This window comes from Lithobates pipiens, unplaced genomic scaffold (assembly GCF_037356315.1).
Source record: "Lithobates pipiens isolate NorthernLeopardFrog02 unplaced genomic scaffold, aLitPip1_a1.2 Scaffold_19, whole genome shotgun sequence".
NCBI lineage: Eukaryota > Metazoa > Chordata > Amphibia > Anura > Ranidae > Lithobates > Lithobates pipiens.
Genome location: NW_027507764.1, coordinates 500,599,621 through 500,616,300, shown reverse-complemented (window position 1 = coordinate 500,616,300; position 16,680 = coordinate 500,599,621). Strand labels below are relative to the sequence as shown.

The window sequence follows — 16,680 nt, the reverse complement described above, 5'->3', positions numbered from 1 at the left end:
ATTTTTACAGCCACCTTCACCTGAAAAGTTTGAATGTGATTGATGATGCAGAAAGAGGAGGTACTCTCCTATTGACGCTGTATTGAGTTTATGTGGTTCTTCTCACAGAACTCTCATTAGGATAAATTGAGTGAACTTTCTTAAAGGATAAGTTCACCTTTTGTAAAAACTATAATAAATGTGCATGATTTTGCAAGTAAAAAAAAAAGTGCATTTTATTATTTTTTACACTGTGATCTGTAATGCATTGCACCTGTCTTTAGGGGATCACAGGTGCAATTTCAGGCTTCTGCAGACTCTCAGTATAGCGGTCTGCTCATACCTCCCATATTGGAAGATTTGTGAACTATAAGGCTCCATGCACACTGAAGTTGATAAACTGCAGTTAATTGGAGTTTGGGCGTTTTTTGTAAAAGCCCATGAACTCCACTCTATGTTAGCCTATGTGTCCATGCACACATGGACGTTTTTCAGCTTTAATGAGCAGTGGAGTTTATGGGCTTTTTTCTGAACGCCAGAAATTCGCGTTCAAAGTGCCGTTTTTCAGCGCCAAAAAACGACAAACGCTCATAAACGCTTGTAAACGCTCATAAACGCTCGTTCATTAGTGTTCGGCATTCTATTTTTCAATGCATTGTGGGATTTTTGGAGTGTCCTCTGTGTATTTTTATAAAAAACGCCCATTAACGCTAACGCTGTAAAACGCTTATAAACGCTAGTATAAAACGCTGTTAAAAGCAGGTTTTTCAACCAGCGTTTTCTGCCAGCAATCTGGCGTCCAGAAATAGCTTTTTTGAGCTTCAGTGTGCATGGAGCCTTAGAGCGTTCCCAAGCGCCTTTGCAGTTCATTGAGAACTGCAAACTGTCTGCCGTGGTGCAGACGGGACTTGTAGTTCATTAGTTCACAGATCTCTCTGAATGAATGGTGCATCTCTGTGGGTGGAGCCCTGTATAGCCGTGATGTTTTTGAAATTGCAGTGTTCTGTTGCATTGGTTTTGCACATAGCAGCCCAGATCATCCTTTTCTCTGGTCCCTTGGTCCCACCCTTATTTTAAATACCCCCACAGCAAGTAGCTTACTATGAGGGCACCTGAGCCGAGTCACAGCTCCATATGTCCATTCAGACACAGAGCCGCAGCCTGGCCCGCCCCCTCTCTCCAGATTGGCTAACTGATTTGATTGACAGAAGCAGGAGCCAATGGTGCCATTGTGGTGTCTCAGCCAATCAGTAGGGAGAGTCTCAGACGGCCGAGATACTCGTGGACATCGCTGGATGGAGATGGGGCTCAGGTAAGTATTAAGAGTGCTGGGATGGCTGCTGCATACAGAAGGCTTTTTATCTTAATGTATAGAATGCATTAAGATGAAAACCTTCTGACTTTACAACTCCTTTAACTTTGTGATTGCAATTTGTAGAATAGCAATCTACTGTTTTCCATACCTTGAGAATGTTAGCAGCTTGCAGTTGTGAATACCTAGGATAGGAACGCTCATTGACGACGAGGAACCAATCAACAAGGTCACTGATCATGCGTTCTCCATGACTGCTAATCATGTCAATTACATGTAGATTGGAGAAGTCATTATAAACTTCTCCAGACAACGGATGGCACTTGCTGTGCACAAAGGAAGAAGTCCAATGTTAGAAAAACGATTGTACAAAATAACCAAAACATTTTTATTATAATAAAACATTTTTTATCCGGACAGCATACCAAATAAAAGCTGTACCTGTCCTTTAAAAATTACTATTTAGGTGGACACATATGTACCGGTTTTCATTGGATGATCTGACACCCCCCCCCCCCCCCCCCCTTCTATTTAATTGGTCTCAGTTGATAGCGTTGTATGCATATGGTCATGAAGTTGCACCCTGGTAGACATAAGTCATAAAATTTGAAGGTTTTGAAATATTGATACTACCTGTGAATATTGGATCTTTATCTATTGTGAAGTGTGTGGGGTAACTGGAGATGGTGAAGAAACTCCATGCAGATAGTGTTCTACATGGTATTTGAACTGAGGACCCTAGTGCTGCAGGGCTGGAGTGTTAACAACGCAACCACTGTTTACATGGGTGTAAAACTCCATGTGTAAAGCTGTACATGGATGGATCAAACAGCAGCTGGTACAGTAGGGACTGGCCAAATTTTGATCTGTGTTTGGCCCTACCTGCTTGACAGAAGTAATATATGTAATACCCTGATGACATTTATTGTTTAGATATCATGTTGAATGTGTTTTTATAAACATGCATTGATGTAGGTTATGTCATGTTATACATGCATGCAACCTTTTACATGTTATATATTCCAGTATTACTTATATGCAATAAATTTGATTTTTTTATTCTCACCCCAGTCTGTCAACTGCCTCATTTAAAGTCCCAATGCCCCTTTTCTCTTTTAACATATTCTATATAAGGCTCTTTTGGTATGGGCTAGATTTTTCTTTTATACCTAAAACTTCAGTTTGATTTCCATTGGGGATTGATGCTCCAGCTATGTTCTTTAAACCTCAGTATGAGCCTAGTTTGGTGCATTGTTCTCTACCTTTCCACAGATGATGTTCAGAAGACATTCATTCATTCTATATTTAGTGTGTCGATATTAATAGAGAAACCCTTTTCTATTTACAACAGGTGTGGATTTATCCAAACTTGAGAAGCGCCCCAAAGTTGGAACATTTCTTCTAAAGTTAGACTTTGAAAAGGATATCAGCAAGATCCTTTTCTTCCTGAAAGATGTGGGTGTAGAAGACAGTCAGCTGGGGCCTCTGCTGACCAAGAACCCATTCATACTTAGTGAAGACCTGGATAATCTTCAGAAAAGGTACCACTGTGCAGGGGAGGGTTGAGATGCACCATATGGCAAAAAAGTATGTAAATTTCCCCTTTACATTTTTGTGATTAGATCTTTAAATCCAGCTCCATGAAGTCATGGTTTGGTGTGGAGGCACATGAGCCTGCACAGAGCTCTGACCTTAAAGTGGTTGTAAACCTCTGACATGAAATATGAACAAAGCATATCCGTCTATAGCAGGGGTCTCAAACTGGTGGCCCTCTATCTGTTGCAGAACTACAAGTTCAATCATGCCTCTGCTTGAGGGCCTCCAAATTGAGACTCCTGCTCTATATTGTGTATTTGTCTCAATCCAGAGCGCTATGTTGTCATTTCTCTTTGCTGCTCTGCTATCTGCATTTAGTCACTTCTGACAAGTTTTCCTGACACCAAGAGGTAAAAAATTGATAGGGGAGGGAGCTCCAGAACACAGCCTGTGGTTGACAGCTTTAGCTCTGTTCCTGTGTGCAGCCGCGCTTTGAACAGCTGTAGAGAAGGTAAGAATGCAGATAAACAGGTGTAACGTATGTAGGAGGATTTACTTTGTCTCCGTGTATCACCTGAGGCAGTCACTTTGTTGGGTATATGTAAGGGTTTACAACCACTTTAAACCTATTTGAATGCCTTCGGATGAATTGGAACACAGGCCTTCTCATTCAACATCAGCTTTTTATTTTATACATGCCCCAAAATGGTGTTGAAAGCCTTCCCAGAAGAGCGGTGGCCACAATTGCCGGGAAGGGGGTCAACTCCTTATTAAAGCCCATGGTTTGAAAACTGGAACAGTGACAGCGCCCTAAGGTAGCAGGTGGGTTAACGCTGCCAAACCCTTGGTTGTACTAATCTGGCTTCCCAGCTACAGCACATAGCCAGAGCTCTGTGCCCTGCTAATACTCAGTTATTGAACTTGGTGGACCCTACGTCACACCTTCTTCAGGTTGCCACTGAGGGAGAGGTAGTAGAGGGTCTGGAAGCATTACAATTTTCTAAATCTACCAAGCAATTGCCAACGTACAACTTGATGCAGAAAGTGTGGAACACTAAGGTGTTACAAGAAGTGGAGGGATTCGCCATATTTAGCCCCATATGGCATAACCAGAGGTACTTTGAGTTGGAGAAATTACAATATGGCACAAGATGTCAACAATATGGGATTACTCATATGACCCAAATATTTAGGGATGGCAAATTACGATCATTCCTAACTTTACAGATGGAATTTGAACTCCCTGCCTCTATGCTGTTTTATTATTTCCAACTCCAACATGCTGTCAAGGCCCAACTAAGAACCGAAGTGTGGACTCAAAGTCCAACACCCATTTTCAACTATACGAGGGAAGTAATCTCATACAAAGGCTTTATATCGTGCAGCTATTTCATGCTGCTCAATAAATTCCTCCCTGACAGTATACAAGGTTCATATCCAAGTGGGAAAATTACACTGAGGCTTTTGAGGAGGACCAGTGGGAGGAGGCACTTGCTGTATTCCCCGTTGTTCCCTAAATGTGTCTCAAAGGCTGCTCCATTACACGCCAGCTAGACTGGCGGGAATGGGTGTGCGAGACAATCCTGCCTGTACAAGATGCATGAAAGACCACGGTGATCTGATCCATAGGGTATGGTGGTGCCCAAAATTGCATATCTATTGGAAAAATGTGATGAGAACTATTAACCGAGTATTTCAGGTCCGTCTCCAGGAAAACTCTAAACTATGCTTGTTGGGAATTATTGGAGACGCCTCTGAGGAGGAAGCCTGTAGACTAGCGTTAGCTAGGGCCCTTTTCCAAGCTAGGAAATTCATTCTGAGACATTGGAAGTCAACGGAACCCCCCACAGTGAAAGAATGGCAGAATCAAACGGGTGATACTATCAGGTTGAAAAAATACATTTATCAGCACAGGGGTAGTGTGTGTGAACAAATTCAATAAAATTTGGGGGCCTTGACTGGTGGTTCCTGGTCTAGTTCTGGCTGTAATAATTATGGACCTTCTACCCTTGTAGAAGGGATATGATAGTCACTGACACATGTGTCACACCCAGAATTGTCCTCCTTCGCAGAAATCCACTATTTGATTAGTCTTGTATTTTGAGCTAACTAGTATGCGGTTGTAATGAGTGTTTGTGATTTAGTGCTACGTACCAAGGGTTGCAAACTTATGCCTGATATGTATATGATCTTGTAAACTGTGCTGTGTCTGATTTATTGTTGTTTTTCAATAAAATTAAATTAATAAATTGATTTAAAAAAAAGCCCATGGTTTGGATGTCCACCAAACTCCTATAGGTGGGATGGTCCGGTGTCCACATACTTTTTGCCATATAATGTATAAGGAGGGCCGGCGGTATCATAAGGCTGCTTAAACAGCCGCCTTAGGGTGCTAGGATGGGGGGGGGGGGGGGGTTGGGGCAGTAAAATCAGAATCCTCAGCTACAGCTGTGAAAGCGCCTATCACTTCCACCAATGCTGCAATGTGCCTCCTCCCTCCCTGCCATGTTCACCGCGCTCCGCTGTCCCACCTACGAGCCGGTGCAGTCATGGCGAGTGTGCGGCTTGGAAGGGCAGCAGCAGCTCAGCAGACCTCCTGTACACAGACCAGGAAGTGACGTGTATGACGTCACTTCCTGGACTGGAGCTGTCATTCTCTGGAATCAGTGTCTGGGGAAGCAGACTGTGTTCCATCAGCTGCAGTGGATAGAGGGTCTCCATAAAGGGACCCTGTCACCTATATGCTATCACATAGGGGGCTATTTGGGCCCTAAGTGGTCGCAATAAAAGTTATGTAAAAATAAAAATTTAACCAAAAATGTTGTAAGGATGTAAGGAGATCTAAAAAATAAAAAGATTAAAGATATTTTAGACACGCACAAACAAATGTGTGCCTTGGGGCACCTATATATGTAAACAGGGATTGTCCTTCACATGTTGTATATGAGCGCACATGCCAGAATGAGAGCAATGATTTTTAGCACCAGTGCTCTTGCGTAACTCTACTCTACCTGTAAGTCTTCGTCACCTACACCTTTGCCTAAGTAGACTAAAATCCCTGCACTGGCCCTGTGTATAGGCACACAGTACGCTATTTTACAAGCAAAACGCACTAGTTGTCCAGAGGCAGCAGCAACAAGGACCTGAGCAGCTTATTCTGGCAGGCAGCGCGACTGTCTGGAAATGTATTATACATGGACAATCAGCAGTCTATGTGGATGATTGTGTGCTGCTCCTGAGAGCCCTACAGCCCTGGGCCACAGCCTATGTTGTCTACACAGAAATCTGGCATACACTTTAGTAATCATCACAGCCTGATTTCAGAATATCTATGATCTGATGATTTGTATAGGACAAGTCTTATAATAGCTTCTCTCATCCCTGCATCTCTTTATTCTGCTAATTAAGATGGGAAAGACTGACAATCAAAGAACTTCAAAAGGTTTGTACTGCCTTGTTGCTCATAGGAGAATGTCTGGAAGCAGAGAGCAGGTTTTATAATAGACTGCAAGGACAATTTAATCAGCGAACTGCTAATTTTATCCGGAAAATGTTAAAGGAGAACTATTGGGAAGATAAGCGCATATCTGCTATTGTGGATCATTCCAGGGCCAATATACTTTTTCTGTCTCTTCTGCCAAAAAAAAAAAATCGTTTTGCTTGTTTCCTAACAATTTTTTTAATGATTTTTTTTTGTATACTGCCTGCAGCGTATGTGTAGCGTAGCGCAGCTTACACACTTAAGCTGGCCAAAGATGAATAGAAACTCAAATGTAAAATCGAGTTGGCAGACCATCCAGTCATACCAACTCCGTCTGGGGAGCTTTCAAAGTCGTCCCACTTCAGGGGAGCTAAGCTGCCAGTTTTCCATACTCAGAGTAGATGAACTCGTGCCAGTGAAACCATTTTTGGGAAAATTTCTCACTTAGGCCTTTTTCCATGGCCACCAAGTCCTCCATTGTGTGAATGTCCACTAGTTTCTTGAACCAGACGGCCATCGACGGTGGCTGTGTCTGCTTCCAGCACAGGGGGATGCAACCTTTTTCCGCAGTGAGCAGGAGAGGCAATATGGATCTCCTATGGATCTTACTAGGAATCTTGTGGGGATGCAAAAAGAAGAACTTGGGGTCCACCGGTATCTCTCGATCTGTGAACTTCTGAACTATACGGTGTACCTCTGTCCAGAAGGAGAGGTAGGATGCGGCAAGACCAGAAGAAGAGGTAGGATGCGGCAAGACCAAAAGACAGGAAGGAACATTCCAACTTCCTCCCCACATCTCTAACAAAGGTCCGTGCTCTGAGGAAACATCTTGTGGATTCTTTCCAGTGTGTAGTACCATCTGGACAGTACTTTAAATCCCCTCCTCCGGTTTCTGGCACAGATAGAAATCTTGTGGGAAAAGAGGGTGAGCCGATCAACTTGCTTCTCTGTATGTTGTAATCCCAGCTCATGCTCCCACCTGGCAATATAAGGAGGCCTAAAGTCTGGTTGTGGGGATACCAGTAGTTATGTCAGGGAAATCGCATGCCTCAATGGAGACTGCTCCAGGCTTAGCAATTCAAAGGAGATCAGTTGCCTCCTGAAAGCTGCCAGGGAGGGCAGTGAACCAATATAATGGGGCAACTGTACTTTTTACCAAAAAGCGAGCCCCACCAGGGTTGGGTCATCCTGGATCTGTTTCCTGTTCCTCCATTGTCCATTAGTGAGGCAGTGTCTGGCCTGTGACCTCTCAACCAGGTTCAACTCCAGGAATCTAGGATCGTTGTGTCCTTGACTGAAAGCTGGATTGCCAACTACAGAAGTGAGTGGAGACAGGAGCGGCACAACAGAAAAGTCGCAGAAGGCCCTCCGGGCAGTCTGCAATGTTACCCCCACCGTGGGATGGTCCGATATCCGTTTTGGCAAGGGCTGCTGACACCAGGGCAGCTACTCCAGCTTGACCCCCATCCTGCAAGGCTATGCCTCCCCTCAGATTTGGAAGTCACAGAACAGTTTGCGCCAACCGTGGGGGTTTCTGGGCCCAGACAAAGTTGACAAGTGCTGAGTTCACCGCTCTTAGGAAGGCGGTAGGAACTCGTATGGGGAGTGCCTGAAAGTGGTACAACAGTCAGGGCATGGCATTCATTTTCACTATGCCACATCATCCAAACCAGAACAGGCTATGCTGCCACTCCTGAACATCCTTCCTTATGGCTGGCAGAAGAGGGGAGAAGTTGAGGGGAAAAATCTCCACCACCTTACTGGGCAAGAGGATGCCCAGGTACTTAATGTGGGATGTAGCCCATTTAAAGGTAAAATCCACTCGGGCCAGTCATCCACAAACACCGCAATTTTTAGGGATAGGGTGGCATCCAAGCGCAGGCCCGAGATATTTGGGTTATCCCTGATGAATCGCAGAAATGGTTCAAAGGTTAGGATGAATATCAGAGGTGACAAGGGACACCCCCGCCTCGTCCCATTTGCTATTTGAAACAATGAGGAAAGGTGGCCGTTGACCTTGACCTGAGCCGATGGACAAGAATAGATAGCTGCATTCGTTCCCTCAGGCCTGTGCATTGGAGAGTCTCCAAGAAGGGCCAGCTCACCCTGTCAAAGGCTTTTATCAGCGTTTTTTGGTAAGGGTGTTTTCTGGCTGAAACCCCCCCCCCCCCCCAGAACTAGTGGGTTTGAAGAGGAGTTTTTTCAGCTGTAAAATTGCTCTAAAGCTAGATACACATTGTACAACTTTAGTTGTTGGATTTCCTTTAGATTTGCCAAAACCATGTAGTGCAAGGGCCTGCCTGATTGCATACAAATTGAAACTGTTAAGGTTTGACCTCATATTATATGGTTTTGGTAAAAGGGGGGAAAAAAAAGCTAAAGAAAATTGTATAACGTGTATGGACCTTTAGTTTTTTCCCAGCTTCTAGTAGCATTTTAGTAGTTGTTAGATTCAGCTTTCAGGAACATTAGCATTTTATTTGCTTTTTTGTGGTCTATGGGAAAAAAAAAGTGTAATTGTAATAAATTAACTTGGAGGCATCAGAGAGGATATTGGTGAGTATACTTCCAGCTATCAAGCTTTATTTTCTATTTGACTTTCTATGAGATCTATACACTGCATATCCAGTAATATTGCAGTTAAAAATCTGTGGTCTGTGTTGTTTAATCACTTCCGCCCTGGAAGGATTTACCCCCTTAATGACCAGGCCAGTTTTTGCGATACAGCACTGCTTAGCTTTAACTGACAATTGCGCGGTCGTGCAACGTTCTACTCAAACAAATTTGATGTCTCTTTTTCCCACAAGTAGAGCTTTCTTTCGGTGACATTTGATCACCCCTGAAGTTTTGATTTTTTTGTGCTATAAATAAAAAAAAGACTGATAATTTTGAAAAAAAATTTTTTTTTTACTTTTTGCTATAATAAGTGGGCAAAAGAAAAGTCAAGAAAATAAAACAAATTTCTTCATCAGTTTCGGCCAATATGTATTCTTCTACATAGTTTTGGTAAAAAAAAAAAAATCGCAATAAGCATATATTGATTGCTTTGCGCAAAAGTTATAGTATCTACAAAATAGGGGATAGATTTATGGCATTTTTTTTTTTTTTTTTTTTTTACTACCAATGGCTGTGATCAGCGATTTTTAGCAGGACTGCGACATTGCGGCAGACAGATCAGACACTTTTGACACTTTTTTGGGACAAGTGACATTTATACAGCGATCATTGCTATAAAAATGCACTTATTACTGTACAAAGGACACTGACAGGGGGTGATCAAGGGTTTGAGTGTATCCTAGGGATGGGTTTTTAACTGTGGGGAGGAAGGGATTGTCTGGAAGTGCAGAGAGATCACTGTTCCTGATCACTAGGAACAGATGATCACTCTGAACTCCCCTGATAGAACAAGGATCTTCTTTGTTTACACTGGTGGACCGATCGGGGGTGGGCGGGGGACATCACTGCTGCCGGCCATGTGCATTGGCTTTGGTGCTGTGGACGCGTCCACTGTATCTATTGCATGAAGCGCTATACCAGTACGGGGATTCACGCGGCTGGTCGGCAAGAGGTTTATAGCATTTTAGAGCATTTAGAAGCAGTTAGGAGCATTCAACATTTTTTTTTTCTGCTGGAAAAATGCTCCAAGAAACTCTACAAAAACTTATTTTTTTCTGCTCCTAGATGCTAAAGCTCAAAAAATGCTAATGGCCTAAAGTAGTGTGCATGGATACATAGGATAGCACTATTTAGCTTCTAGGAGCTTAAAGTGGAACTTCAGTCAGTTTTTCATCTTTCCATCTATTAAATCTTCTGCCCTTGTTGTTTTAACTTTTTGGGTAGTAAAACTTTTTTTTTTCTGCCAGTAATTACCTTATACAGCCCACTTCCTGTTTCTTGTCTGGTAAAAAGCCTAGGCTTATGACATCATGCACAGATCTTTCTAACTTTTGTGAGGGTTTGCCAGGAAGGAGGGGGGTAATAAAAGGGCTAATGAGAGCAGCAGAGCTGGAGGTGTGCCCCTGTGTAAATCCAGGAAGTGAACAGGCAGCAGCTTCAGCTGCCCACAGTTAAAATGGCTGCAGCCAGACTCAGCGGAGGGAGATTTCTGCAGCATATTTGGCAAGTACAGACAGGGCCGCTGATAGGCCAGTACAACTGGCCCTGTTGCACCGGGCCTGGCAACCTGAACAGATAGCTAATTAATGTAATATAAAAAAAATAAAAAATCCTCCAGCCATCATCCTCCGTCCAAGCAATTGCCTCATCCACAATAACCCCCCCCCCCCCTTTACTTTTTTTTTTTTTGATAGCACTGTTACTTCTGTGTGCTAGTATGTGGCGGCAGGGGGAGGGACTATTTCTTCTATTTCGGGCATGGAAGAATGCCTCTCCGGTGGCACTGTCTGCAGCACATTGCGGCATGGGTGGCACTGTCTGCAGCATATTATGGCAGCATGGATGAGAAAAGTAAATATTACTTGTAGACAAACCTGCACTTTGTTTCAGGGCCGGGTCTGGGGAGGGGCCAGGTTTGCAGCTAAAGGTGGGACCAGGGGGGGGAGCTGAAGGGGGCCCCGTCAGGTAGGCTGTACGGGCCCCATGATTTCTATCAGCGGCCCTGAGTACAGAATCACAGTATATATAAAATAAAATGTAAAGAGGTTGGAGGGAAGCTTCAGAATGCCAAAGATGTTTTTATTACAAATTATGTGAGCAGACTGCAGTTTCTCTTTAAAAAAATGCTAGTGTGCATGGAGCCTAAAAGCTTACAAATGCTGCTATTCTGCGTTTTATGAGTGTTTTTGAGCCATAAGCTTTTGTGGGGTTATAGTTTTGCTTAAAAAAAAAAGCTGAAAATGCAAACGCTAAAAAAAGCTACTGTAAAAACGCTGCAAAACTCATTGTACAGCTACAGATTTCTACAGCTAATGCTACTGGCTTTGGATATAGAGTCCAGTGTGCATGAGGCCTAAATATAGTCAATGTTGATTGAGAGTTCTGCTTTGAATGTCATCAGCAGCGTGCCATCCTGGGCAGCAGGGCGGGCGGCTCATTGTCCATGCCAGACAAGAAGAGGAAGTTGGGCTACAAAAAATCAGTTGCCAAATTTCATCATGGTTCTGGTTTTCACGTAATTCACTAAACTGAACACTTATCTTTGTGTTCCTTCTTATTTCTAAAATAAGAGAAGTGTTTTGTACAGAATAAATGTGTGCGTTCATTCATTGCTGAGCGAGCGAAACACAAATCCATCTGCACACAGCTAGTGGATGCTTGAATGGAATTGACCTTTCTCAATGGAAAGTTCCGTGTAGATTTCTGGAATTGCTTTATCAGTTAACCTTGGTGCTATAGGCATACTGAGTTCTATTATTCACCTCTGCCTGAGGACTCTGGTTCCTGTTCTTATCTCTGTTTTATGGTGTATTTGTACAACTGCTCTAATTGTCAGTCCCATCTATTTATATAGGCAGTACACTTGTACTCGCCCAATGTCATTCCTGCTGCAGGCTGATTTTCTGCATTTTCCATGATGTAGAATACATTGCAATCTTGTTTTTGGATTTAAGAGAATTATGGCCCGTATACACGATCCAAAAATCAGACGACAGATCGTCCGTTTTTTTTTTTTGCATGCAAGTCGCATATCCAAAATGGAGAGGTTACTAAAGTGACAAATTCTCATACGGCAGAATAAACAATCGGAAGTGATGTCATGTGTTGTAGTGTATTTCTATTGTATTTTCAGACGACAACTATACTGTTTAAACAAAAATCGTACGAGAAAATTGTTCGTGTTTGTCCAATCGGATAATATCGGATGAACTGTCATGATCGGCTCTCAAAAGCCCTGTACTAACGATTTGATTATTGTACGATTGCTTCAAAAGCGGTATTTTTCATACGATTTTCGGATCGTGTGTACGGGCCATTAGGCTGGTGATACGTTAGTCTTTTTTTTTTTTTCAACCAGCAAAGTTGAATTAAAGAAAATTACTTGATACATTTACATGATGTGTCCACCAAAGTTTTGTACTTTTTTTGTTGATCTGTATTTTCAATAAAACCCTTTGTACAAAAAAATTACTTGATTCCCCCATCCACACACCTAAAGTGGTTAAAAGCACAAGGCTTTTTAACTTCATGTATTCTATGCATGAAGGTAAAAAACCTTCTGTGTGCAGAAGCCCCCGATACTTACCGGAGCCCCCTTTCGATCCAACGATGTTCCTGACAGCCTTGGCTCTCCAGGGACTCGCACTCCTGATTGGCTTTTGGCAGCAGCGGGAGCCAATGGCTGTCAATCAAAGCAAGTTAGCCAATTAGGAGGGTGGGGGGCCAAGCCGCAGCTCCATGTGTGAATATACACACAGAGCTGCAGATCATTTATATACTGCTTGCAGCGTATATGCAGTGTACACACTTAAAGTGGTTGTAAAGGCTGAAGATTTTTTTTAAATGCATACATTCTATGCATGAAGGTAAAAACCTTCTGTGTGCAGTTCCCCCCTCAACCTCCCCTAATATTTAAGCCCGATCTCAATCCAGCGATACCCGAGACCTGAGGCTCTCCCAGGTCTCTCCCTCCTGATTGGCTGAAATGCAGGAGCCATTGGCTCCCACTGCTGTCAATCACAGCCAGTGAGGCGGGAGCAGAGGGCAGGGCTGAGCCACGCTCTGTCTCTTATGAATGCAGAGACCCACCCCAGTAGCAAGAGGCTTGCTATGGGGGCACTCAGCAAGGGGGAAGGGCCCAGAGCAATGATGGGGGACCTGAGCAGACAAGAATCGGGAGGTTGCTGTGTGCAAAACCACTACACGGAGCAGGTAAGTATAACATGTTTGTTATTTTTAAAAAAGAAGCGTTTAATATCTCTCTAACGTGGCTGGGGGAATCCCCCCATTGCGATATTGTACCCTGACAGCGAGGAGACTTCTCCAATGTCAGAACACACTGATAAGACTTGTGCTGATCGAGAGAAAATTTTCCAGCTGGTCGGTTGTACACAAGCCAATCGAGAAATTGCACATACATGGATCAAAATGTGTCCAGTTCCTGCTGAATTGTCTGAATTTCAATCCACTTATGACAGATGGATCGAATCTCGGCTGATTCAGCAAGAACCAGCTGATTTAGTAGGGACCGGCTGAGATTCAACCCCTGCATGGACAGGTTATTGTACCCAAGTCCATCAATTGACTTGGATGCAACCAGCATGTCGAATTTTTAGCATGCAGTTGTTGCCATTGGCTATAGCTAGCAATAATCGCTGTGTTCTCCTGGCCGGGACACGCCCCCACCCCGCCAGACTGACTTTGTAATGGGGGAATGAGCATGGTTGCAGGAAAGAAAATCGCATAATCCATGATTTGCCTTTATCCACTAGTCCACTCCACTTAAAGAGGAAGTAAACCCTGATGGGTTTACTTCCTCTTTGATTCCCTGCAAAGGTAAAGCATAATGGACTACTATGCATCGCATAGTAGTCCATTATGTGTCACTTACCTGACACAGGAGCCAGCGAAGTCACCGCTGTCCCCTGTAGTTCCGAGCGTCCATCTTCTTGGTGGGTCTCGCTGCTCCGGCGCTGTGATTCGCTGGAGCAGCGATGACGTCACTCCCGCGCAGGCGCACGGGAGTCGGCACTCGCGGCATATTGCCGTAGACAGCGGTGGCATTCTTCAGGTAAATATCTCCTAAACCGTATGGGTATGAGATATTTCTTTAACAGTTCTTTCTCTTTTTCAGACTGTGGAGAGAATATAATATATTACAGCTGACTTATCCTTATGTGAGGTTTCCTTTTTAAAGACATAGTCCACCTTTTGGAAAAACAATTTAAAAAGAGGCACTATAATTAAAAAAAAAGTAATTTTTTTTTTCGTATTCAGCTCTGAAAAGTGTTGCAACTGTTTTTTTTTTTTTTTTGCTGTCTAATTGTGCTAGAGAGATTTCACTTCCTGTCTTGGAAACGAAACAGGAAATTAGGAAATCTCTGCAAAGTGAAGGGAATGGCAGTTATCATCATCATCTCAGAACCCAGTGCCTTTTATGGAAACCCTGACGCTACATCTTCAACCAACACCCCATGACACCACTCATATATTCTACTGTGCTACAGACCACCGGGACCAAAGTCCAATCTTCTTTCACCCCTCACGGAATCCTTTGCAATGCACACCCTAAAACTCGGGGGTATTTCAACTTTTGGGCAAACGAGCCCAAAGACCCCATTGCGACTGCCTGCATCAATCAACTAGAAGAACTGGGTCTCCAGCAACTGATAAAGACTCCCACGCATGGGTCAGGACACACCCTGGACCTCATTTTCAAACAGAACATTGACGTCAACATACTCGACAACATAACACTGCCTTGGACGGCTCACCACGCCATCAAATTCAAAATAGCTACCAACATCACCAACGAAAAACGTAATCCTGTAACAACAACGCACTGGACCAGATTGCATAAAAAACTGTACTCCGAATCCTTCAAATCCACTCTGTCCAACAAGATAACTACAATATCCTTAAACCACTCTATGGAGGAAACACTCAACTCCCTGAACAGGGCATTGCTGCAATCAGCAGACTCGGTTGCACCAAAACGCAGGGCTCTCATCAGGAAGAAAAACTCTGGATGGTTTAATAGCTCCCGCTAAAGCAAGAACGCAGAAGAGCGGAAAGAACATGGAGAAGAAATACCACCGAGGAAAACCACTTTAACTACAAAGGTCTCACAGAGAATTATCGGAAAGCAATCTTCAAAGCCAAAAAGGATCACTTCTCATATACAATCTCAACGCCCGCAAACCAACCACGGGAACTGTTTAAACTGGTTAATCAATTGATGAATCCGGTGTGCCTAGAACCCCCAGAAAGTGACAAACTGTCATATTTTTTTATCGATAAAGTCAAAACCATCAAGGAAACAATTTGTCAGAAGAAAACATCCGACCTCAGCCAGCAAATACATAAAGAGGATGTCTGCCCCAACATACCGCAACCGCCAGCATTTTCACTATCCCCAATTACCGTAGACACCGCAAAAAACATCATTAATAAACTGCGTGACAGTACCTCACCTATTGACATCCTACCCACAAAACTACTGAAAGAATGCTCCGACATCGTGGCTCCAACCATAACCCACCTCATAAACAGATCATTCCACGAAGGGATTGTTCCAGGCATCGTCAAACCTCTACTCAAGAAACCAAACCTTGACCCTCAGGATCCAAACAACCGTAGGCCAATTACAAGCCTCAACACCATTTCTAAGATCATGGAGAAAGCTGTAGTACATCAGCTACAACTTCACCTGGATACTCACAAACTCCTGGACCTGCTGCAATCAGGCTTCCGCCTGGGTCATGGAACAGAAACAGCTCTCCTCAAGATTTGGGATGACGCCCTCGAAGCAGCAGACGACGGAGAGCCGTGTCTCCTCGTACTGCTAGACCTAAGTGCAGCGTTTGATACAGTAGATCACAATACTCTACTCGTCCGCCTCACAGAAGTAGCCGGAGTCCAAGATATAGATCTCCAATGGTTCGCGTCCTTCCTAGGAAATCGGTCACAGACAGTGAAACTAGGAAAATTCCTCTCCGAAACTCGGGCAGTCACCTGCGGAGTCCCTCAAGGCTCTCCTTTGTCACCCGTTCTCTTCAACATTTACATTCGCCCACTCCTTCAAATCATCAGATGTTCAGATCTCGGCTTCCACTCTTACGCTGACGACACGCAACTTTATTTCCGGGTCAATGGAAAAAAAGATCACCAACAACAAACTGCCTCAAATCAATAGAGGACTGGATGACCACTAACTCCCTCCAGCAAAACGAATCAAAGACAGAGCTTCTTATCTTACACCCAAATCATAAGCCCTCCACCAACCGTCTTTGGGCAGACTATCTCCCCAAAGACCAAAGCGAAGAGTCTCGGGGTTTTTTTAGACGCACAAATGTCAATGGATGCGCAAATAGGAGCAGTAGTCAGTGGATCTCACCATCTGCTGCGCATGCTTCGCAGACTCATCCCTTTTATCCCAAAGAATGACAAAGCAGTGGTAGTTGGAACAATCATTAATTCACGACTGGACTACGCAAACTCGCTTTACATAGGATTACCACAATATCAACTTGCGCGACTACAACTGATCCAAAACACAGCGGCAAGGCTGATAACAGGAAAAAAACCCTGGGAATCCATCTCTCCTTCGCTGAGGAGCTTACATTGGCTAACCGTAAAAAATCGGATCACGTTCAAGACCCTTTGCCTCACCCACAAATGCGTTTATAGAGAAGCTCCGCAATACCTAATGGAGAAAATAAATCATTACACACCAAACCGCAGTCTTCGATCAGCC

General features: G+C 43.7%; 2 protein-coding genes across 2 annotated transcripts in view; one reads left to right on the top strand and one right to left on the bottom strand.

The window, feature by feature from the left end:
- The window catches only part of MTERF3 (mitochondrial transcription termination factor 3), an 87,403-nt gene that overhangs the window by 37,844 nt on the left and 32,879 nt on the right, over window positions 1–16,680 (top strand). The window contains exon 5 of the mRNA XM_077493071.1: window positions 2,643–2,832. Coding sequence (XP_077349197.1) covers window positions 2,643–2,832 — 190 coding nt within the window. The remainder of the gene's footprint in view (window positions 1–2,642; window positions 2,833–16,680) is intronic.
- PTDSS1 (phosphatidylserine synthase 1) overlaps window positions 1–16,680 on the bottom strand; it is a 131,321-nt gene that overhangs the window by 105,276 nt on the left and 9,365 nt on the right. The gene's annotated exons all lie outside the window — the stretch shown is intronic.